Genomic DNA, 24,178 nt, shown 5'->3' with positions numbered 1-24,178 from the left:
GGAAGGCTAGAAGGGAGAAAAAACATAGAGGGAGTTAGGTGAGAAGGCAGAGGTGAACTTACAATAAAATAAAAAGAATTTGGATTTGGGCACCCTTTAGCGTTGTTGCTTTTTTCCTGTGCCTTTGTGGTGTGTGATTCTTTTATTTTTCATTTTTGGAGAAGCTGTTGACAACCATGACAGAATCAAGTGCACAGCTCGAGCAGGTGGCCCTGGCGGAGGTGTCTGAAGATGAGGAGGTGGCCCTGGCCCCATCGGACGACGAGGACGAGGGCGCGGGGACAGGGGCAGAGAAGGAAGAGAAGAGCGACGCGCAGGTGAACGGGGTGATGGTGCTGGCCCTGCTGGACAAGATCATCGGGGCGGTGGACCAGATCCAGCAGACCCAGACTGGGCTGGAGGCACGGCAGCAGGACATGGAGCGCTCAGTGACGGGCATCCAGAGCGAGCTGACCAAGCTCTCCAAGAGCCACACCACCACCTCCAACACCGTCAACAAGATGCTGGAGAAGGTGCGCAAGGTCAGCATCAACGTCAAGACGGTGCGCACCAACCTGGAGAAGCAGGCTGGACAGATCAAACGATTGGAGAGCAACGAGAACGAGCTGCTGAAGAGGCGCAACTTCAAAGTCATGATCTACCAGGTAAGGGGCACAGTCTTCTCAATATGTGTGTGTGTGTGTGTGTGTGTGTGTGTGTGTGTATGGGGGGGGGGGGGGGGGTGGTCGGGATTCTGGGATTGGGGTGTGCACGGCTGGCAGTTTAGAAATACACCCTGATCAATGTGGCATTGCCACATGCTCTCTCCCACAATGCATTAGAGATTGAACATCTTGATGCACATGAACTGTGCTCAGGCCACGGTGCGCTACAGAAGCAGATGTGGGGGTTGGGACTGAAATGTGTAGTAGTGTAGTCGTCCCTGTAGGTCCTCATTGAGCTACAGTGTCGAAGTAAAGTGTGTATGCTCAAGCCTCTCGAGTGATTAACTTACACACCCCATTGTTCATTTGCATGTTGAAGGGAAAGTTCAGCTGCATATGAAAATGCTGTTGGAAATGTGAAAAGGCAGCAATGGAGAGTGAGGTGTTTCCCATGGGGAGGGGTCACATGGATGGTTGTCAAAAGGTCTTCTTCTGTGTAGGTGGATAAGTAGGAGGAATAGGGATTCTGACCTCGGTGAACCATAACGCTCTGTAAAAAAACAATGGATTGAATTTAACGCAGCTCTGTAGCTGATCATTAAATGTAATGATAGTTACATGATATATACTTCTACTATATCACATGTAATGGAGTGAGCAACAAATAATGTCAATGATAGTAATCAGGCTCACAAGATGGGGCTGCTGAAGAATGTCTGCTGCAAGAAGTCCCGGAGGGCCCATCCATCCATCAATTGCAGTTAATGTTCATGCCTAACTCCATGGGAGAGATACGATGGCTTATGATTGCCTTATAAGTGTATTGTGAAATCAAAAACTTAATTGTCAGCAGGGATACCAGAAGTGCATTACAAAAGAAGATTTTCCAATGTAAGCAATTTATTCTTAATTAACTTCATCATTGTGCAAGCTATTGCTTAATCTCAATTTTTTGTGTCTATCTTTATGCGTTGCAAGAATTATTTCCATTTAGGGCTAAGATTTTACGAGCATGCCCCTTAAGCCCCTAGAATTTTGTCCCTTTTTAGGTGACATGTACATCTTCAGAGAGGGGCATGAATCACATCCCATTGGGGACAGTGTCAAAAGTCGAAGTCAAGGTCCCATTGAGGAATTAACATTCCGGGGTGCCCACATGTGGGTTGCTCATTGGGCTAAATTAGACGATGGCCGATTTAGGCTTCTGTGGTGAATAATCTGACACAGTATACTAGGACTCTGTGCATGTGGCGTAGTTCATATATCATAAGGAATTCATTTGTGAATAAGCCTTTATAAAGATGGAAAATACCACGAGTGCAGCAGATCTCTCCTTAAAAGTGGGAGCAGGTGGGCAGGGGGGACGGGGGGGGTTCAAGAAAGACTGAACGGCAGACTCTTGGTTTGAAAAGACGCTCTGTAGTTATGCTCCAGAGCCTGGTCTTTTTTTAGCCCTGCATGCTGTAATGTCTAATAGCTTGCAGCTTTGCGCGGTGGCGGGAGACATTCAGAGTTTCCACCCTGGCTCAGGGGTGGCTCTCAGCAGCCCTCTCGCCCTCATTGAGCTGCACAGCTGCAGCCAGGATAGGGGCTCCAGCATGAGCTGCGCAGCCAGGCTTGCCTCCCAGCTCTGCACTCACACACTCCTCTCCCTCCCTATAATACATGACAGATAAGCTAGCAGCCCTCGCTGCGTCTAATTCTGCACAGATAAGACCTTTCAGAGGGCTAGTAAGAATGCAGTGTTATTGCACTTCCTCCAATAATCACATTTTCTGTCATTTCACTTAAAATCAATCAAACAGTAGTGTGAATCAACAGTACCCTCTGCTCTGAGAGAGAACACCTATGGAGAACTTGGCAGGACCCTGAATCAAAGTTTAGAGCCTGTCTCGGTGTGCGAGCTCTGGGACAGTCAAGCTTATACAGGCTCATATGCGGAGCCTCACTGGAACGCATAACAAGGCTCACAGATTACACCAACGCATTTCTCAGAAATCCAGTCAGCGACTCTCAGGTCCTCGCAGTGTGTTTAGTAGTTAAACTACCCAGATTGAATTAGGTTGAAGGAGGTTGTGGGTTACGGTCATTTCCACAAGAAATCCTCTTTATAGAACAGTGCCACAATGCCACTTTGTACCGTGTGTTCTGGCAATCCAAGGTCAAGTTTTGACAAATCTACTAACGATGAGCAGTGAATTCCACTCACAGTGTGTGGACTGTGTTGCTGTTTTTCTCAGGGCCGCCTAGGTTACTCATCTTTCATACAGCACTGGTATGGAATGGGTGATGTTTTTTAGTAGCTTGGAGGCTTTTCAGCCTTCCTACCCACGTGTTGTTTAGCCGCAGCCTCTGTCTTAATGTCAATTGACAAGGGAACAATGAGCAGCACAGCCCTTATTCAAAGAGGATGTGGTGATACAGTATGTAAAAATAGGCCCACTCACTGTTAGCTCCTGTATGCTTATTATTATTATTATTTTTGAAAGGGTGGTGGTTCAATCCAAGTTGGATCCTCATCAGCCAAATCTTGGATTTGGAATTTTTCAGGCCTGTCTTCCTCCTTCATCCATAGGATCACTTGCTAGGGTCCCCAGCAGTATAGGATATGTGTGCACTCCCCTTTGGCATCCGCACAGCATGCGAGCCCAGGAGAAGCTGCATCTGGGAAAGAGGACTGTCTCAGCAGGACTCACTAAACTATCACCATCATGTGCCAGGCCCACACAGTCACTCTATTTTTGTCCCAGGCCTGCATGGTGTCAGGTTAAATGACACTGGAGGAGTGAGCGTTAATCAACACTGGCTCAGCCAGGTTTCTATTGTCTCTTTGGCACAGTGGTGCTGCTGCTTTGGAGACAGGGGGATTTCTCTGTAGGTCGAGAAGTTTTGACATGGGTCAGAGGAATGAAGTTATATGCTCAGTGTGGGTTGCAATCGATGACAGCAGGGGGATTAAGATGAGCAACTGTGTATGTGGGTGTGCTTGTCACAGGCGGTTCTGCTTTGTTGTTTATGTAACCCATCAGAATATGCACACGTTTTCTAATCATTTGCAGAAAGGAGGGGCTATGATGTTTTATGACTGAACCTGGATGACCAGGAGGGATACCACGGTGAACAAGTGAGGGTCTTTAATCTAGGTAACCAAACAAAGTTCTCTGGAGGCCAGCTGAAATGCCCTGGCCAGATCAGAAGTGTGACTCACGGAGGAGAATCACATGTGTTTTCTGAGCCCCACCGTCCCTGTGAGGCCAAAAGCGTGACTCACTGCAGTGCATCACTTTTTGTTTCCACATTGTGCCCTTCACTGCGTATGGCTCCCTCAGACGTAGGGGAGGCCTTTCGGGATGCTCCAGCCACAGCTGGTGGGCTTTGTAATGAGCAAGCGCAGGCTATTAGTCTTCACCCCTGCAAGTGGCTGTTGACCCAGCCGTCACTGCTACCACCCGCCGCGGGGCCCCAGGCTTCAACAGGTGTGGTCCTGACCCCACTCCCTCTCCTCCTCAGGGAGCGTGAAACTCTCCCTTTCACCAGCCCAGCTGCGTTTCTCGCCACTGTGGAGCAGTGTTGAAATAGGAGCGAGGTGCGTCTCCTCCCTCCAGCAACGTGTAGACGTTTCACGGTCTTCCCTTACACAAACGTTGCCCACTGGCACGATGTCACAGGGAAATAGAGTGACGCCCTCTGACCGTCTCATGTGGGACTCTAGCCCTCTTGGTTATAGCCATCAGTCTAGCCTGGGCTGCAACTCTGACCTACACACTGTTCATGCGTGTCCACGTAGCATTCCAGTAAGCCTTTCCTTTCAGTCACCCGTCTCTCCATTCAGCCAGTTCAGGAATGACCATGTGCTGCCGGGAAGCTTGGGAAGAGATGAGGCACGGTTTCATGGTCTCGGAGCCAGAATGCGATGGCCCTAGCTGGAACAGCACAGGGCGATCCCCCTTGCACCAGGGGTACCAGGGTGGTTTGAAGAACGGCAGCCCAGTTAGCAGACTGATTCATCCCTTTGGCATCTCTACCCTTGGCTCCCCCTCTGCCACCACCCCGCCTCCCTCCCCCTTGGACCTCCCACACTTGGACCAGTCAGTGATGTCTGACAGGTTAAACATTTCAACACTACATGTCAGGGTCTGTGCAGTGCACTGCTCGAGGGATTCAAATGCCTAGGGGCCTAAGATAACTGCTTTTACCTTATCATCTCAAGTCAAACACTTTATAAGTGAAAATGGCCTGAGTGTATTCAAGTGAATTGCTTGGATGAGATTAAGCCCATAACCAACCAGAGAACGCATCTTAAATGCAAAGGCACAGCTATCATTTCAGAGGTTTCTGCATGGGTCTGGGGCTTGAAACATTCTCCAAATAAGGGCATTTTCTCAGAATAAGGTGGGGAGGGGGGAGACTTAACATCAAGTCATTTTTTCCACCAAAATATGTGGACATAAGGTCTCTCTCCCAAATTATTCTTATTCTTATTCTGAGTCTCATTCTCTCTCATCGTTCATCATAGCCAGATGTGCTTTTCAGTCATTTTCTTCAACATCTGTTACACCAGCCATCCACTTTCTGCAATACCATATAGGGCAGAGTTACAGAAACACTCTTTTTCCCAAATATCCTTTTTATAGCTGATTTGTGTAACCCCTATTACTCAAGCTGCTCCAGTGAACATGTCAGGGGTTTCTCTCTTGGCAAGCATGTGAGAATCAGTGCATCCTGGGACAGCATGTCAGAGAAATGGGAGGAAAAGCAAAAAAGACAGCTGGGCTCACGGAGGAAGGGAAAAGGGAGGCTGAGCTCTATAAATAGGAAATCCCAAATACTTGTTTGATTGTGCAAAGGAAAAGCTCTGGGATTGGTTTTTTCCCTGAGTGGTTCCTCTCATTTGATGAGGGCCCTCCTAAAATGAGACTCGCAGGGCTTTGAGACTCTGAGCGTGTGGCGGTTGTGTTTTTCTGTGTGGCGGCTGTGTTTGGAGCCAGTCACCATAACAAGCACTATCTTTTGGCGTCAGTTGCTGCTGTAATGTACCAGTCAGACAATCCCAACTTGTTTCATTTCTTGGCTTATTCATGAGCAACAAATGCTAGAGTTTAACTGAATAACTTTTTATGTAGTTTTCAATCCCTTTTGCCTGCTCAAAAGGACTCAAAATACACAGTGACACAGTGAATCATCCGTGTGGATACAGTGTTACAGCACACCTGAAGAGAATTTCACCTTCATTAGCACTCACAGTCTGAGTGATATCAGTCTTCTTGAATTTTACCTCACAAACTCATGAGGGTATACGAGGATGAGGAGAGCATGTCTGATTCACCTGAGCTGCTATTTTTAGGGGTGGATTAGGTAGATGTTTCCCCATTAGACCATACACTGTCCCATCAACACAAACACAGTCATCAATGTGTGTGTGTGTGTGTGTGAACGGAAGTGTGTACATGTGTATGTGTGTATGTATACGTGCATTTGCATATGTGTGTGCATGTGTGTGTGTATGTGTGTCTTTGTAAGTGTGTGCATTCGCTTGTGTTTGTGTGTGTGCGTGTGAAGTGAGTGTGTGCATGCATGTGTACAATATGTGTATGTATATGTGTGAGGTGAGTGCGTGTGAGCATGTACATACAGTATGCGTGTGTGTGTCTCTTGCTGCAGAACCATAAATAATCCCATGTCCTCATTGCACCCGTGTTTGCACTTTCCCCGTGTCAGTCAGTGCCAAAGGCACACACAGAGGAGAAAGAGGATTCCAATACAGGAACAGTGAGGACCATATGTCTAGAGGAGTTTCACAAGGGAGTAGTTTCTGGAGAGAATGTGAGGGGTGTAACAGCATGCCTCATAGTCAGGCCCGCAGACCATTTGCAGGGATCAGAGGGACACCGTGCACATTAGCATCTGACTACTCCTGTTTACCACACACTGTGAGGTGTTAGAACAGAGCCACCATTTGTGTTCCCTATTACGCACTCCAGCTCAGTTCCCTAGGTGTAAATTTCCACTGGTTGTTGTGCAGACCAGGTTCTGAGAAAATGTGTGTCAAGGCACGTCTCCCAAGGCTTTCCTTGAAAAACAGCAGCCCCTCATCATGCTGTGCTGCTCCCTGTTGTGTTTTCGCCTCCCGTGCCCATCAGCTAATCCCGTTCATCTCTCCCCACCATCATGTGCTGGAAAACAAGCCAGCCCAAATTGTTTTCCTTTCCTGCCAAACAAGCCAGGGGCCACAGGTCAATGGGAACCAGCAACAGTGGTCAGTGTGATTTCTAAACCATGAATGTTGCGCCCTCTGATGCTGTCAACCAGGCATGCCATTGGAAGGGCAGTAGGCACGCGTTCCTGTTCCAGAGGCCCTGAGAGCATGCGGGCTAAGGAGCTCTGCTTGCACTCTGCTTCTCTCTGTCACGGCCGCGGGCGGTCACAACCAAAGGGCCGATCCCAGCCAATTCGTAAAAAAAACCAGAGGAGCACTTTGATAGTAAATACATTGCCTGGCATGGGATTCAGGATGGTTGCATTCAGAGGCTCTGGATTTAGGTAGCTGCGGCAGCTTGAACGAGCATGCTCTGAGACCCAGTGCGTCCAGCATATATCTGTTTTTACATAGCAAGCCCCATGCAGTTCCAGGTGCCTCTGACGCCAGGGGCGTTTGCACTTGCCCCGCTTCAGGGACACAATGTACTTGGCACCGGCTTGTGAGCTGTGACTTGCCTGTGGGATCTAGAAGAGGGAAGCAAGTTTTGGGCCTGATAGCTTAAATTTTTTTTTTTTTTTGCATTTTTTATGAATGTCATAGATTTGCCTGCCATAAAGGATGAGTATTGGTTAAACTGAGTGTAATCCAGTCCATGGAAGAAGCGCTTGCGGGTTAAGGTGTAATGGAAGCCTGTGTGAGGCATGAAAGACAGGAATTAATTAGACAGTGATTAACCTATGCTTGATGGGAAATTGGAGATAAAAATGTTTTGATGAATTGTTGAAGAATAGCTGTCAGGGTGGTGGAAGCACTGATCTGAGATCAGATGTGGGAATAGGTGGCTGTAGATGATTTAATGCCTGTAAACATTCTGAAGGTAAATGCTTGGGGGGGGGGGGGGGGCACACGGAGGGAGGGATGGTATGCTAACATGGTATACGCAGGGGTAAGTAATCAAGGAGCTACTATCAGCCAGCTCCACTGTGCGCCCTGACATGCCAGGAATGAGGTGCAGACTGAAAGAGGAGAAAGGAGGAAAGTTTGGACAGTGAAACACATCCCCCAGATTTGTCGATTGCACAAAAAACAGAGAACAAAAGGCATGCAGCGCCTCAGTGTTTCCATTCAGATATGGCCTGGGGACACAGCCCAGAGTAGAGGTCCCTGTTGCACAATGGGTAGGTCAGGTCAAAACAAAACATTACAAAGATGGATCACTTTCATATTTTTCATCTTGTCAGCTGTTGTTTAATATTTATGGGAGGTTATAAATCATTGTACAGCACAGTGGGATCAGACACAAGCTCTTAGATGCCCAGTTGCATCATTCTGCATTGGATGAGCTAATAAGTACATGAAACACTATTGTCTAGACATCAGGGATATTAAATTCCTTTGGAGTTCGAGAGACCGGTGAATCACATGTCTCTCAGAAACTGCTTGGCCATGGAAAGGGAAGTCCCAGAGTTCTGTGTGGCCATAAATCTCTGGGCAAAAACCACGGAACTCCCTACTCTTATTATTGGAAAGAGTAACACCGCAATGCCATAGCAACCAGGACTGTGGTTCCAAACATACATTTATACACTGTCAGACCAGACTGTAACTTGTTCATGTAAAGCAAAATTTTGCTTATTTTTTGTTTATCATATTTTACATTTGCGCTCTGGATAAGGGAGTAATAGTAAAAATAATAAATGTGGATCTATTTAACTTCAATGTTTACCCATTAAAATGTGTTAGGCATATGTAAAGCAGTTGCTCGTTTAAACGGCACAGTGTCAGCTTTATCTAACAGGTATGACTGAGCCCCTCACATCTGTGTCCTGTTGTGCCCTCTAAAAAAATGAGGCCTGCGTGCATATTTATGTTGCGGTTTTACTTTCAGAAATGAATCTCTCATCTACAAAAACAAGCTCATTTTTCACAGTGACAAGCTCTATCTTGTAGCAAAAAATGGAGGAAATTAGAAAGCAAGCTGAACTTGGAATGATGTACCAAAGCCAGCCTGTTCAGGGCTTTTCTGGGTGGGTCCTCTGCTCACAGGAATCTGCCGAGAGCCCCATCGCCCAACAGCCACAGACCTCAGCTAAGGTGATGAGTGGCACCACCACACTGTCCCCTGAGGGAATAGCCAGGCACGAGGATTGAAAGCTCCCTTCAGATCAGGGAGGGTTGAACAAAGCATCTAAGTAACAGGACCACGGTTCGGGGGGATCCAGTCCCTTAGGTGGCCTTGGCATCCCATAGCTTAATATAGCACGGTCTCCCAGGCCCATGGTTAAAGGGAGGAAATAGCCTGGAAAAGAGCAACGCGTCCCTACGGAGTTGTCAGTCCACGCCCATAGCAGTCATTCCCATGATTTGCGCTCAGGAGCATCTAGCCTTCCCTCTGCCTGTGTCTGAGAGACACTGACATGTGTCAATGTGCAGGGCTAGTTATCAAGGACAATCCCATGTACCACATTTGTGTGCACTGGAGCAACAAGTTTTGAACTTGATTGCTGTGTTTGTAAATTTGTTGGGCCTTAATGTGTTCCCAGATGTTCAGTCAGGGGTCCCCACCTGGTATCATGGTGTGAGCCACATTCTGGGAAGCCTTGCCCAACCGCCCAGTTTCTAACTGACATGAAGATGAAACAGTATAAACAAGTAGTAATTAGTATAACAATATCTCATAATTGGAAATCTCTAAAAGGTAAAAAATGAACAAGATAAGAGAATTTTTGGCCATACCTCACAAAAAAATACTTCTTGCCACAGTGACATTTCTTTCAATAAACAGGTATTTGTCAGATGAATAAACATAAGAATGTGAATAAATATTTGTCTCCCCACACATCTTGGAAGTAGGACTGTCATATTTCTGGTCTTGGTTGTAAATACAAGATCTGCCATAATAGATCTAATAGAGAGCTGGCTCCTACCATCCCATAGCTCACGAGTGCACTGACAGCTATGATCCTGATTCCAACAGCTCTGGGACATGACACAGTCACAGGCATTTTAGCACTTGTTATGTGTGCAGTTATTATTGTTGTTGTTTTTACTATTATTAATTAACGTTTCCATTTGATCCCCTGAATGTCACAGCAAGATGCTCCCGTGAGTCATTTGTTGTCCCTTTGTTCAGGACATGTGTATGTTTGATGCCAGTGTATATGACATGTCAGGAACGTACAGCATGAAAACAGGGAGGTTTTGTGTTTTGGCTCAGGCTGAATGCTGTAGCATTTGAAAGCTTATAGCAGGGCTTGGTTGAACTGTTCATGGCCCTGTTCATGGTTCTGCTCAGCCTGTATGTTGAGCACTTTTGGACCATATCCATACATAAGCACCAATGTGATTCTGAGAGGGCTGCAGTTTGGTAATTTTGTTTGTATTGCCCTTCCTTGCTCCCTGCCAGCATCAAATGATAAGTCATGAGGATTCCCTTGGATATTTTTAGTGGAAACCCCCCCCCCTTTCCAGGCTTCAGCAGGAGTATGTCCACAAGGCAGGGCCTTGGAGAGAACAGGCAGACAGTGTTCTGGGGGATCCCTTGGTAAACAGGCAGATGTGAATGAACTTCACAGACGGCACTCAGTGGAAACCTTCCATGGCACATTGCAGGGGAACCCCCAGTGCTTAAACACTGCACTCTTATGTCCTGCATCAGTTTGTGACATCACAGCAGCCCCGTCATGCACCGCTTGGCCTAGCAGCCGGAAATTTCCGCTAATAATCCACCCAGGCCCATGAGCATTGAAGTTAATGAGACCAAAAGTGTTTCAAAAAAGGTTTCCAGAAAAAAAGTAAATCGATCACATGCTTTTAGAAAGTTGCAAATGAAAAGTGGAGAGATTAGAGTGTGGACTGAATCCTCATAATTTGTAGCAACCACAAAACCAGCACTACATGAGTGGTATCAAAGACCCAGGTCCTATCCAGAGGGGACTAATATAACTGTCCAGCTCCTGCAGGTGTTGTCACCATCGATAGGAGACTGATGTGACCCACTGCTAAACAAGCACCAACCATCCCGTGTAAATCGCAGTACTTATATTGCCTGATTTTGACAGTAATAATAATAATAATAATAATAATTCAGAAGTCCTGTCTGTAAGTCTATTATAGGGTATGCTGTAGTTTTACTGTGGGGTATTTATTGAATGCACTTATGTATGAATGCGTTAGTTATCATTACATTTTGTAAGGGGCTGACAAATGTTTGAACATTGCCAGTTGTATCCTGTATGTACTGTTTTTGATGCCACTTTATTCAATGTACTTTTTACTCACTCTTTGTAAGAAGTTCTGCAGAGTACATCGGCTAAATGACAACATGTAAAATGTAAATTTAAGTCCACTATGTCTGCTGAATGAATCATGAAATAGCAAATCATTTCAGATCAGCTCTGGCAGTTCAATTTCGAAGGCCATTTAAGTTCACAGGATGCATCAGTACGCTATTGGGACAGAAGTTATCAGCCTAAGTTGTTCTTAGCCCTTGTCTGAGCAAAGGGAGAGGTCATATGATTGCTACAGTAACTGGTTGCTGTCTTGTTAAAAAAAAAAAAAAAACCCCAGGAAAGAGCATGATACTCATTGTCAGACTAGAGAAGTATGGGATGCTGAAAAGACTTTTGGGAAAAAGCAATAGTTGCTTCAGCAGTATTGCTGTGGCTTCGGGGAGTCCGGGGGGGGGTACGTCTGTTTGGTTTGTTGTAGCAACAGGGCACTGGTGTAGAATGATCCACTGCCTGTGAGTCAGAGGAGTAGCACTCAGGCTCTCAGAAGAATGCACCAAAGCAACCAAAACCACCATTTCATGATTGAAAGATTGCCTTCAAGCTCCATAAAAAGGAAAGTGCTGCAGTGTGGGGTTTAGCATGGCTTACAGTGGATAGTTCCTCTCTTACTCATTGGAGCCATATGTAGACGATCCTGGCGCCTGCACTCTCCCCACGTAACAATTTCGATTTTATTCTGCTGTTGCAGTTCTTTTCAAGTGCGGTGAAATATACTGTAGCCTTATCCATCATTCACATTTGTCATTCAGGTATTCCTTCTGAGCTCCTGACACTATGAACGTGGATTCAGTAAATCATGGTACTATCAGGAAATTGTATTTTACAATATTTTTCATAATTTAAACAACCCGTAGCGTCTTTTTTCATATCTCTAATAACAAAAGGTCTTCATCTCACCCCATGCTAATATAGTGTAGATAAATGATAAATAAAAATATATAGATATGTGTGTATTTACATAAGCATAAGTGTGTACATGCAAAATACAACTACAATACATTTTAATAAATGTAATATATCTGTGTATAATGTAATAATATTTGATCCCTGAAACACTTCCGTGATTTACTTTAGATATTTCCTTATTTGGATAGACATTGGCTGGACCCTGTGCTGTGCACACACAGTCTCACATAGTGAGGGGCTGTATTCAAATAGAGTACACTGTAAACACCACCCAAATTGGCAGATTTTTCCGTGAGCTGTGACTCCAACACCGTGCTCAGCACTCCAAGACTGATAGAGAGAGAGGGAGGGAGAGAGGAAGTTAGCCACAGAAACACATGGAGGCCGTCTCTCAGCGCCCTGTCCCACCCTTATCCACAGGCAAAATGGAAAGAGTGGTTCTCAGCAGCGGAAAAGCCGGGCAGAGGGGCCTAGCGGAGAAACCCCACAGTGTTTCCTCTCATTTCCTCATTCCTCATTGTCTGGAAGCCTGTTAATCAAACAAGAGGGGCATGCACAGGTGATGTCCATGATGTCATCTCCTCCAAACACAGTGCACTGCATACACCCACCGAGGCATGTCCTGTGCCTCCCGTAACTTTATTTGTCTTCCCCTCCGTCTATCCCATGGTGCACTGCATAGCCGTGTTTCCATTGGCCGGCTCTGCTGTTTCCTCCTCCATTTAGCATTGTGTCTTTCAAGTGCACATTAAACACAACAAAGAAAGTGATGGCAGATGTCTCTACTGTGAAAACAGGCGAGGCAGACCTGACGTTGCAGCAGATCAGCAGCAGTGTTCGATATCAGTAGGTTACACTACTTTACGAGTATTTCTGTTTTTCAGCCAAATACTTTTGGACTTTGCTCTAGAGGGTATGCACTGTTGGTTTTGTCTATATATACTGTTATAAATATTTTCACATCAGAATAGGAGAGTCGTTTATAACTTTACTGTGTCTCACCGGGACAGATTAGGTCTGGGTTAATGCTGTGCCCATCTGTAAAATTCAGTCTAATGCAACCAGGGACCCCTCCTGGTTGAAGAAAAGTAATGCACATATGCACCTGGTGTTTCATAGAGTTTATGTCCTCAAGGGGTTACTCCTGCTATGAGTGCAGTGTGCAGTTGTTCTGGATAGAGGTGGCATATTGAGGAGGTCTGTCGCCACACTCTCTTGTAGCTCTCTCACATTGCTGAATCTAAGGCTGGGCCAGGCTTAGGTAACACCTGCATCTGAGTCATCCTAGGAAAATTGGGAATACTGCTGTAAGTAGTGTTGTCGGCCAGTGTGTGACATTTTTCCAATTCTCATCCACACTGATGTGGAAAACACATAACTGACTGTCTCCACCCACCCAGCCAGCTAATCTTACCCCACTTTAACTCTGTCAGTACGTCTTTGCCTCTGCCGTGATGAGGACTGTGGTGCTAAATGGTGATTGCAGTATCCTGGTGGAGGGTGTGGCGAAAAACTATCCCACTAAAAATCCCACTGGGTTCAATGAATGAAATACATTGCATACAAAACTGGCGTTATGAATGGTAATGATGATGATGTTGATGACGATGATGATGTCAACCAAATAAATAGATGAAAATAGATCAAAGGTCAGTTACATGCTGATCTTTCCCACACGATGTGCTGTTTATTCACAGAATGTGAAACTGCAGTCAGAGGAGCTGCAGTGTGCAGTGCCTCTCCCTCATGGGAGTGAGAGGAGGAGTGGCAGTCCTATCGTGTGTGCTGCCCCATCTCCTCTGCATGGTCTTCGTTGAGGGTGTTTTTTTTCTGCTTAAATATGATGGTTGTTGCCACGGGCAACCAGGAACTGTGTGTATCTGTTGCCATGGGGCAGGGGGGGAATGTGGTGGTGGAAGGTGGCCAGGGAGGCCAGCAGGAATCCAGAGCGGAGGAGGGAAGGAGAAACCGAAATAAACAGGCACTGTGACCCCCCACAGGCCCGGTAGACACAAAGTACCAGATAAGGAAGTGCAGCCTGGTTTATGACCAGGTCCACCAGGCAGGGATAGAGCCGGGAGACACAGCAAAGCTCCAAATCTGCCTCCTATTGGTGGAGATCTGTGTACTGTCTTTCCCTATTACCCATCAGTTTACACAGCACAGCAATGCTCACAGCAACAGTGTGCTTGGTCAAACCCGGTTGTCACAGTAAAACTATTATTATTTTACTGTAATATGATATGATGGTATATTTAGTCTCAGATGACATGCATATTGTATTAGATTATATTGCACCATTATATTGCTACACTTGACAAGGGGGCAAAAAGAGGGAAAAATAGCCTATGCAGAGAGATATTTATCACTGAATCTTTTGTAAAATGTCTATTTTGACCATTTCAGACTCTATTTGTAGGCTTGCAAATATTTTGAACATGGACACGTCTGTGCAAACCATTTCTATTGTTCACAGCTGGAATCTTAGACTGGTGGATGTTACACCCTGGTGTTCTTGAATCTTGTTAAATTGACCTTGATTACAGCTGAAACAGAGACTGGAGCACTGCCCCCTAATTAATCAGAAGAGGAACGGAAAGTCTTGCTTGTTGTTCACAGGGGCATTTCCTGTCTCTGGGCATTGAACTTCCCTCCATCAAGTCCTTCCCTGCAGCTTTAACACCTTTATCATCCACTCTGGAATGACAGGGGTTTCAAGCTCGCTTTTCCGGCCCACCCTTACCCTCCACAAAGACAACAAGAAAACAGTAGGAAAGGATTAGGATTTCAGCCAGTCACACTGAGGTGAATGAAATGATTTTGTAATATCCCGTTGGATTCTTTTCCATGCTCAGTTTTTTCCATTTTCCTGCCTCCTCACTTAGGTTGTATAATAGCATCAGCCTTCAAGGTTGCTCCCAAGGAAGCAGAGCTCTGTGCAGTTGCATTGTAAAGCATTGTTCCTGTACTTGGGAGGATGTAGGGTTGAGTCATGGCTGGTACACTACTGGTGCACTCTTGAGCAAAGAACTGAAACTGGTCTGCTTTGGAAAATACTGAGATGTAAAATTTAGTAATATACCAAATCTAAGCTATATAAGCACCCTAAATAAGGGTTTCTGCCACACAAATACGTTTTTAAAACTACAAATCTGTCTGGATGAGGTAAGGAAAAGCTGGATAAATGATTTGTAACATGGATGTAAGCTCAAAAGGAGTGAAATTTCACAGCATTCTGCTTACAAATAAATCACAGCTCTGAAATAACTCCTACGTTCGAACAGGACTAAAAATTTACTGCATCAGCTACCACACCCATGCACCATTTCTTTACTCTCTGTAGTTTAGCGGTTAATCTTCAAAGCAATTCAAACTGCCAATCCTCAAAGCCTTTCCATATCATTTCAGGCTGCCAGTCACTTTACTACTACTAATTTATTGTCTCAAGTCTCTCCCAGTAATGTCTTCATTGGATTGAATCAGCATCAGCGGCTCTGTAAGTCGTTTTAGAGATGACTGATTCTGTCCTGCGCTAAATCCCACAGAGGAGTGAGATAGGAATCCAATGAAGCAATGCTTTAGGCTGTGGTTGAGTTCAGGTTGAATTAAGAGGAAATGATTTAAGTGCGTTGGAGGGATGGGTGGTGGGGGTTTCAGGGAGAAGGGGTCAGGAGGCGCAGGGGCTTCTTCTAAATTGGAGAGCATTCAGACAAGGGACAATGTACTTATCATGTATCATACATCCTTGCAGGAGAGCCAGACACACAAAACTTAAATCCAGTTTGAATGGCCTGTATGGTGTGGGTGGGGTCATTTTGGGTGAAGTGCGATGGGAGGCTAAAAAATATCCTGCTAGCTGCTTCAAGTTTTCACTGATGCAACAAATTATGATATTAACACAATTTAACAGAGGCATTGTGCCAGTCCTGGAATTCTCCATTGTCTGGAAACCCGTGAGCCTTTGTGGATTATTGGCCTTATAAATCAGAACGTCTTGGCTGGAAAAACATGTTCATCTCTGCTAAGATGTGTGCCAAATATCCCGTTCTTTGAAGTTTCAAAATGATCTCAGCCTGAACAAGTAAAATGTTAGTGTGTATAATTTCTCCAGTGTCATTAGTACACATCGGGATTCTGCCAGCACAGAGAAAACCTCCCAGTCAAAACGAGGCATTAATGGACTGTCAAGGAATGTGCCATCTCCTTTAAATCAGAGAACCCAGTTAGGCGTCTATTCCAGGTACTCCAACCCAGCAAAGTGGCTTTTGCCTGGAGGCCCTACCTTATAACCCTGCCTCACCTCATTCCACTCCCCGTTATTGTACACACACACCTCCCTGCCAGTGACTTTGATCTCCACACCCCTGCTGTGCTGCCTGCCTTCATGTCCTTAGCAAATCGTTCTTGTGTTACGTGTTCAATCTCTGCAACAGCAGAACCCTCCCTGCTGCCCTGCATATTCAGCCCCTCCCTACAGGCACAGTGTTTGGGCAGCTGCTCCAGCTGTACAGTACAGTGGGGAAACTTTGCGTTGGATCAGTGTGGAAAGCCCGGTTGCGCCATTCAAGGCCGAGCTTGCTCAAAATCACATGCGCCGACCACTCTCCAGTGGAGAGGTCATGGATCTCTGGGCTCTGTTAACTTGTGGTTTATTTTTCTGTTTACTCTCTGCAGGGGGAAACAGATTGTGTTCTGTGATTTAAAAAGGTGCTATGACAATGAAGGCAAGCGTGCCAATTCACTTGTGTCAATGAAAAGGGGGGGCTGTCTTCGCCCTTTTGTTTTTGTAATATAGCATTTGGGTGTTCCTGTTTTCTCGAGGAACAATGCACAGTATGGGCCTGGGAGTCACTTGGGGAGTGGGGAAGGGGGTCGCAAAGGAATGGTGACTCAACGTCTCAGGATGGTGGAAAAAAAAAAGTGATGTTTCCAGAAACAGCAGGAGCATTGTGCTTGGCCACGTGCTGATGGGAGGGACTCTAGACAGAGACAGAGGGGCTACCACCCCTGGAATGCACAGGATGAGGGAAGGGATGGAGGAGGCAGGGGTGGGACCGAGGGAATGACGACAAATGGTGAGTTTTCCACCCCACGCACCGAGTGAGCATTCCTGCACACCGGATAAGAATGAAGAGGAATGGCATCGCGCAGAGTCTTGGTGAGCAAACACTGGGAGGGGCAGCTGCACTCGCATTGGCCCCTCAGGGCGCAGGCAGGAGTCTTTCCCCAAGCGCTCCTGTCAGTCAGGCATGCTATGAGGTTCCTCCACCTCTGCGTGCTGGGCAGAGGGCGGGGGGGGGTGAAATGCACGATGGGCGTCGTTATCAGGACCAGAACTGCTGAACAATGGAGCCATTAAGGCAGTATAAATAGAGGCCTTTGATTGTTTTTGGCAGGCCAGAGGAGACATGGGATCCATTAAGGAGCCCGTATGGTAAAAGTTAGCTAATGTCTTGGCAAGGGGAAGCGTGATGGTGGAAAATGTAATGACCTGAGAGGAGGAGGGAGGGATGGAGCGACGGGCCTGAGGAAGGTTAGGCTAACCTGAGAGCAAAGGGGTGCTGTCCTTGGTAGCTAGGTTTCCTCCTCCCCCCCACACAATAAGCCACCAACAAGGATGTGGGATGTGTGTGAGAGCACCCACACCAGATTGTCCACACAACAGGATCACTTTGAAAAAACCACCTCAAAGACGGTTTTATTGTCTATGTGTACAGCCTTTTGATAGCCCAGGGCTGCCTGTATATAGAACCAAATATCTATTCCTACTTGCCAGTTGTTTATCATACAAGCCCAATGTTCCTTAGAAAATGCCATACCATGTTCACCCACAAGAGGGAGACCTGAACTGCAATCATTACAATGCTCTCTACTCAGGATTTCACACCTGGACATGCCAGGAAAGTCTTAGTGATGGTTTTCTTCTTTGAAGAGTGTACATTTGTTTTGTACAATTCTTTATCAACACTTTCTCATTTTAACCTCCTGTTTGCTGTGTTTGTGTGCATCAGTGTGCCATGGTTGTGCCGTAATGTCAGCCGCCTATCTCTGTCTTTCTGCCGATGTGTGTGTACAAGCGGGTTGGGCACAACAACACCTCTACACTCAGACTGTTTTTCAATACATTTTGGATTCAATTTGTGTCTTATAAAATTTTGCCCTCACATTTGTTTGTATGTGTACTTTTGACACTGCTCACACGGACTACAGAATTAATTATTATGAAACATGGCCTAAATTGTAGGAGAACTACATTAATCTCTAAGCATTTGTGCGTACATTAATATTTAACATAATCCACGACAATTTCATTTCATATAATCCACAGGTCATAAAGAGGATTTTTTACCTATACATAAAAGCTGCCTTCACCCATGATCAGATTACATGAAAAATCTTGTGCTAAAATAAAAACATTTTGTAAAGGTCTTTCCTGAAACAAAATGCGAGTCCCTGTGAGTGAAACTGTTCAGATATATTACTATTTGCATAATCTTGGAACGCTAACACACTGTAGTACTTCAATGGACACAATATTTAGTAACTCCATAGTTACATAGTTGGATAACTCTTTAGCTCCATAAGGGACTGTGCTTTATAAATGTGTCCACTAGAGGACGCCTTCCACCAATGGAAGTATTCATACAAGCACTCATCACGCGTCTAACGTCAAACTGAATTAGATGCTACGTTTCAAGAAACCCTTGTTTGCAATGTTAAGCTTTTTTATACATTGTTTCTCAATTAAGCACGCAATGTATAAATCTGGATCTCAGTATTCTAATTTTGGAACTCAGAAAAGATGAAGTAATAATGGTAACTCACTACATCATTTTTTATCCAGGACTATTATATCACCAATGTTGTATGATAAAGTTATCAGTTTTATTTATCAATTAATTCATAGTATATGTTATATTTTATGGAATAAATATAACTCTATAATTTTACTTGACCTGTCAAATTGCTGTGATGTTCCAAGGATTCAAGCAGAAATAATTTCCCTTTAGTCTTTCTGGGTATGCTACAAGGCATACATATATCGTGATATTCATAGATCAGTACTGATTGCAGATACAAAGAATTTGGTTGTTAGCCATTTTGTTTACAAAAGGGAGACATTCTAGCGTCATGTGAAGCCATGCTGTGTTATCAATTCCCTTTCTCACTGACAATGCCGCCCATAAGAATATTTTCTAAAAAAAAAAGATCTTGAGAAAATTTCAAAATCAGTACACCATTTCCAGGAGCACAGGAAGATGACCTCAGGGGGCAAGGTTACACTTCCACGTAATTTATTATTCACACAATTCCCCCGTGAATTTCTTCTCATAAACTCATGGTGTTATGGGAAAATGCTGCTGCTCTTGTCAGTTTTGTTCTGTAATTGCAAGAATCATCTCCAGATGAGAATAGTTCATGTGATAAAAATAGTCGTGTCCCTTGGTATACTTGCTGGTAATTCTCTATGTGTTTGCTCTTCTGTGTTGGCAGGATGAAGTGAAAGTGCCCTCCAGGGTGAGTGTGTCAAAGTCCATGAAGGTTTCAGAGGCTGTGGAGGGTGAGGGAGAGCTGGAGCCAAAAGAGGAGGCTGAGGACGGCGCTGAGAAGGCCAATGTCGAGCTCTCTTCTGATGAGGAGGTGGTGATCGAGGAGACCATCGAGGAGTCACGGGCCGAGCGCATAAAGCGCAGCAGCCTTCAGCGGGTAGACAACATCAAGAGGGTCTTCTCAAAGGAAAAGATGGAGAAGACTAAACAGAAGACCAAAGAGAACCTGGAAAAGACCAGGCAGAAGACCAAGGAGAACCTGGAGAAGACCAGGCAGAAGACCAAGGAGAACTTGGAGAAGACCAGGCAGAAGACCAGGGAGAACCTGGAGAAGACCCGACTAAACATAGAGAAGAAAATGGGCAAGCTGGGCACCCGCATGTCTGTCAACCCTGAACGCAGGGAGAAGCTGAAGTCCTCCCGAGATAAGATGAAGAAGTCCTTCACCCCTGACCACACCGTCTATGCCCGCTCCAAGACGGCCGTCTACAAGGTGCCACCCTTCACATTCCATGTGAAGAAGATCCGTGAGGGTGAGGTGGAGGTGCAGGGGACCGAGATGGTGGAGGTGGCTGGGGAGGAGGAGGAGCCGGAGGATGCTGGGGAGGTGGCAGAGATGCTGACGGAGGACAGCCCGGAGATGCAGGCCCTGCTGGAGATGGCCGAGGACTCTGAGCTGGTACTGGTGGAGCAGGACCATGACAGGGACAGCGATTAGTGCGACCGGGGGAAGGGGGGAATGCAGGGTGTGGTGGTGAGGTTGGAATCTGTGCAGGGAACATCCGTAGCCACAGGTGAAAGAAGTGAAATGTGACATCACAATATGAACAAAGGACAGATATGGGTTGGGACAGGGCTCATTTTCATTATCAGTTGAGTAGTTTTTGTTTTTTTAGCCATTCATGTTGTAACAATTTCAACAGAGTCCTACAGGGGAGAAGAGAAAGGAAATACACATATACAATATTGTTCTATATGTCCATTTTATATCTTTTGTTTTTTTTTAGCTTTTTTAAGCAAACATATTGAATCTTCTGGCATTTAATGGCATATTGTTCTTACACTGTCCGTCTTTCTTTCCCTCTAAATATGACTTAAAATGTAAAATTTCTTGAAAAGAGATCTTTGATTGGGGGTTTGAGGTCATTTAGAATGTTAGCTAGCTAAGTGATATTAGGATGAATAAATATGACAGAGGGATTTTGGAAGGTCCTCGAGTGACCATGCACATGAATATAGCAGGTGTAAAAATAAACATAAATGACAGATAAGTGATTTTCACTTGATATAAAAGACTGGGAGAAAGATGTTACCACAGCAATGTCCTCAACTTTGAGTTGCATATAAAAAACATGTGCAAACAAAAAAGTGCATTGTGTTCTTATTGAGTCAACAATAATAACATTGATCAAAATCTTATGCTAACCTTGGTATATCCAGAAGTGTTCAAAAGCCGAAATATTGAAGAGGGACATTTTATAGATATATGAGCTTCCCCCAAGAGTACTGATTATCATAAGTCTTTCCATGCAGTGTGTCTCATTAAAAAACAAAAGAAAACAACCAAATGAATATTGAATAAAATGAATGAAGGATCAAAGATTAATGAAACAATAACAAGTGTGCATTGAATGTGCTTTTACTGAAATTCAGACATACTCTAGTCTACAGCATAATTTGTAAGGAGGAGAAAAGCAGACATCTTGTTTGTGAATTGTGAAGCCGTAAGAGTTTAGGATTGAACACTCAACTAATAATTGCATATGATATCACAAATTTGAAACAGTTCAACATTTAAAATCTCTCTGAAACACTGTTGTCCTCACACTTTGTTTTAACTTCAGTTCCTGAGTTATATACTTTGAAACGCAAAATCGTCAGATTTTTTGTGTTTTACTATTATTGTCATTCTTTTCTTCAGATGTTTTCATGTCGCACTGTTTTGCTAACTTTTTCAGAAGCATAAATTGGATTTGTGCTTTCTCACTTGTTTATTGTAAATATACTTATGCATGTGCACAGTTTCAAAGCCTCACCTGTATGCCTCGTGTTCCTACTGTTCTACTAGAGGGAGTGAATTGATCCAGAGTGGCTGGTTACTGTATATCTTTGGCATAACTGACATATATTAACTAAGGGTATCCTGAATGCTCAGCTTTATAGTAAAATACAGTGACTATAATTTTTTTCTGTCTTTGCGTTTAGATTGTTTCATTTTGCTTTTGATGCATTTGGAGAGATATCTAGCATACTTTCAGTACAGGGCAACTGTTAGATAATGGGTTTATGAAATGCAGCACACCAGAAAAAAAACATAATGTTTGTGCGGTCTAATACTGTATCTGCTCAAACTGAAGCAAGCTGCCAAAGATCATGGCTGGAATCTCCCTAAAGGTCAGGATGGTATTGTTTGAACTGCATGTGTTGCTCATTTGAAGCAACTTTATGGTGTGGAGCCTGGCTCCATTGTACCACGAGGGGATACTACTGTATAAACTATATGCATGCTGAAAAACAAAAACAGCAAGGGTCTTGTCAGAGAGGGCAGTAATGGCTTATTCGCATAAATCATTTCAGAGCATGTTTATATTGGGAAACATCTCGTTCAGCTTTCATATCAAGTGAGAAAGAATGGATGAATCAGCTCTCCCTCCAAGTGGGTCTCTGTGCCAAAGAGGAAGTTAGTGCATGAGAAGTTCATATCTTACAAGAAAATAGCTAAATAAATAAAAATAAGAGGAAAGGGGCTTACTGTTAAACTCCACTCAAACTGTTGTTTATAATTCAGGAGCTCCAAAATTCCCATTCACAAGCCTTTATGAGAACTACACGGACCGATATGTTAATGGGATGTGAGTGAATAAAAAGGACTGCATTTCATAGGGGGAATGTGACTGGCAGAGAGACAGACAGATTGAAGCTCTTTAAGTTTGGGGCAACAGGGGGGTTACTGGAGACATAGAACAGAGCAGAGAGAGTCCAGGAGTGTGGGGAGGTATCAATGCCTCCAAAAAAAAGCAAACAGCCAAAGGTTTTGTATATTAGTGAAGCTATTAAATTGCCCATAAAGTGCTAGCACAAATAATTTTGTAGCATTTTGTATTGTTTATATTTTTATGTACACATTTGTATGTGTAAAAATGAATCACTGCAACTGTGCAAGAAAACTAATACAGCTTCAGTTCACTTTAATAAGAGAAAAGCACAAATTTTTATTAGTCATTCTTCTTGGTAGATGAACTGTCAATCCCTCATGAAAGACCTGGAAATATGAAATCATATTGTGACTGAATTTTCAACCTGTATGAACCAGCCATATGTAAAGATTCTTTTGATCTGCTGACTGAAACACCTGAAAGTCATTCATATCCATTTAAAAATGGGAAAATTCAGGTTTTAGACATGCATCAAAACAGTGTTCCACTGGGGGTGACAGCATTCATTTTTTGTTGAGCTTAGTTGAATACTCTTGAGCAAACATCTATATTTGATACTACCTGCACTTGAACTAACATTGATGTTGTAACTGCACATAATCTGGTCACATTCATTTAAGATGACTCCCACCCACCTGTAAAGAGTGACAGGAGGGGTGTGTTCTTGTTGTGAATGGGTGTAGCTCATTACCTTTGTCCTGCCTGTTCAATGCTGTTGATTTCACAACAGTGGAATTTTTTTTGTTTTTATTTGTATGCTATCCTTTATGGTTTAAACCAACTGTCAGTAACAGCAACAAAGAAGAATTAGCTTTCACTTGTGAACTATTAGAACCCTGCAGAAAAGTAAGAGAGGGTGTAAAAATCCATCTATGTTCACACTGACCACTTTTTTTTTTTTTTTTTGCTTTTAGTGTATGGAATGTAGCCCAATTGATGCCATTTGCTTTCTGTACCATATAATTCCACATTGCCTAACCACTAATATTTCAATAAAAGCAAACTGATTCACATTTGGTATGTGTTCCTATCTCTGTCATTTATACACTGTGCTGTGACACTGTGAACAGATGGTGGGAAATCTGGTGGTGTAATGTCTGAATGCTGGGAAAATCTGACACAAACAGATCCCTTTCCCCACAAATGAGGTTAAATCAAACATGTCAGAACAAACATACTGTCGCAGAAGCTCTCATACGATATTTGCAGAGTAAATATCTGTCACTGAAAGAAATATGGAAACATTTCATCTGGATCTTCATTTTTTTTCATTTGATCAACGCATCAAATTCAGCTCAGTTTAAGCATGTGACTACTTAGAGGCCACCAGAGCCTTACCCAAACATTTGGGGGAGTTTGGAGAGTTCTCATCAAATCTAGCAGGTAATTTAGATGCAGTTTTTCATTTGAGATATTGTAACATGTAAACTGACAGAGAATATAATTATTTTACAAAGGATCAATCTGCTCCCAATTTGTCTAATATGTAACCTAAACTACTACTATTCATGAGCATGCACTTGACCTAGTTATTAACCATGACATAACGTCGCTGTCGGGCGGAAACCTTGTATGTCCAAAGCCATTATTTTTCAGGAAATGAAAAAAACCCTGTGTTTTTAAAATAACTGAACAACTGCATCGTCAAAAT

The 24,178-nt window shown here is 44.1% G+C and overlaps 1 protein-coding gene across 1 annotated transcript; it reads left to right on the top strand.

Moving 5' to 3' along the window:
• Positions 1 to 23,520, top strand: LOC118786193 (caveolae-associated protein 1-like). The gene is made up of 3 exons (XM_036541286.1): positions 1 to 38; positions 165 to 644; positions 19,536 to 23,520. Exons 2-3 carry the CDS (start codon positions 177 to 179, stop codon positions 20,307 to 20,309), a joined length of 1,242 nt encoding a protein of 413 aa, XP_036397179.1. The 5' UTR covers positions 1 to 38; positions 165 to 176; the 3' UTR covers positions 20,310 to 23,520.
• Positions 23,521 to 24,178: the final 658 nt, after the last annotated feature.

This window comes from Megalops cyprinoides, chromosome 1 (genome assembly GCF_013368585.1).
Source record: "Megalops cyprinoides isolate fMegCyp1 chromosome 1, fMegCyp1.pri, whole genome shotgun sequence".
NCBI lineage: Eukaryota > Metazoa > Chordata > Actinopteri > Elopiformes > Megalopidae > Megalops > Megalops cyprinoides.
The sequence above is the reverse complement of the archived record's forward strand: the minus strand, read 5'-3'. Positions and strand labels throughout refer to the sequence as shown.

Bases quoted from the DNA above. Each gene is read 5' to 3' on its own strand.
- LOC118786193 (XM_036541286.1), top strand. From the start codon at position 177: ATGACAGAATCAAGTGCACAGCTCGAGCAGGTGGCCCTGGCGGAGGTG. The intron at 645-19,535 runs GTAAGGGGCACA...CTGTGTTGGCAG, and splicing joins TCAAAGTCATGATCTACCAG to GATGAAGTGAAAGTGCCCTC.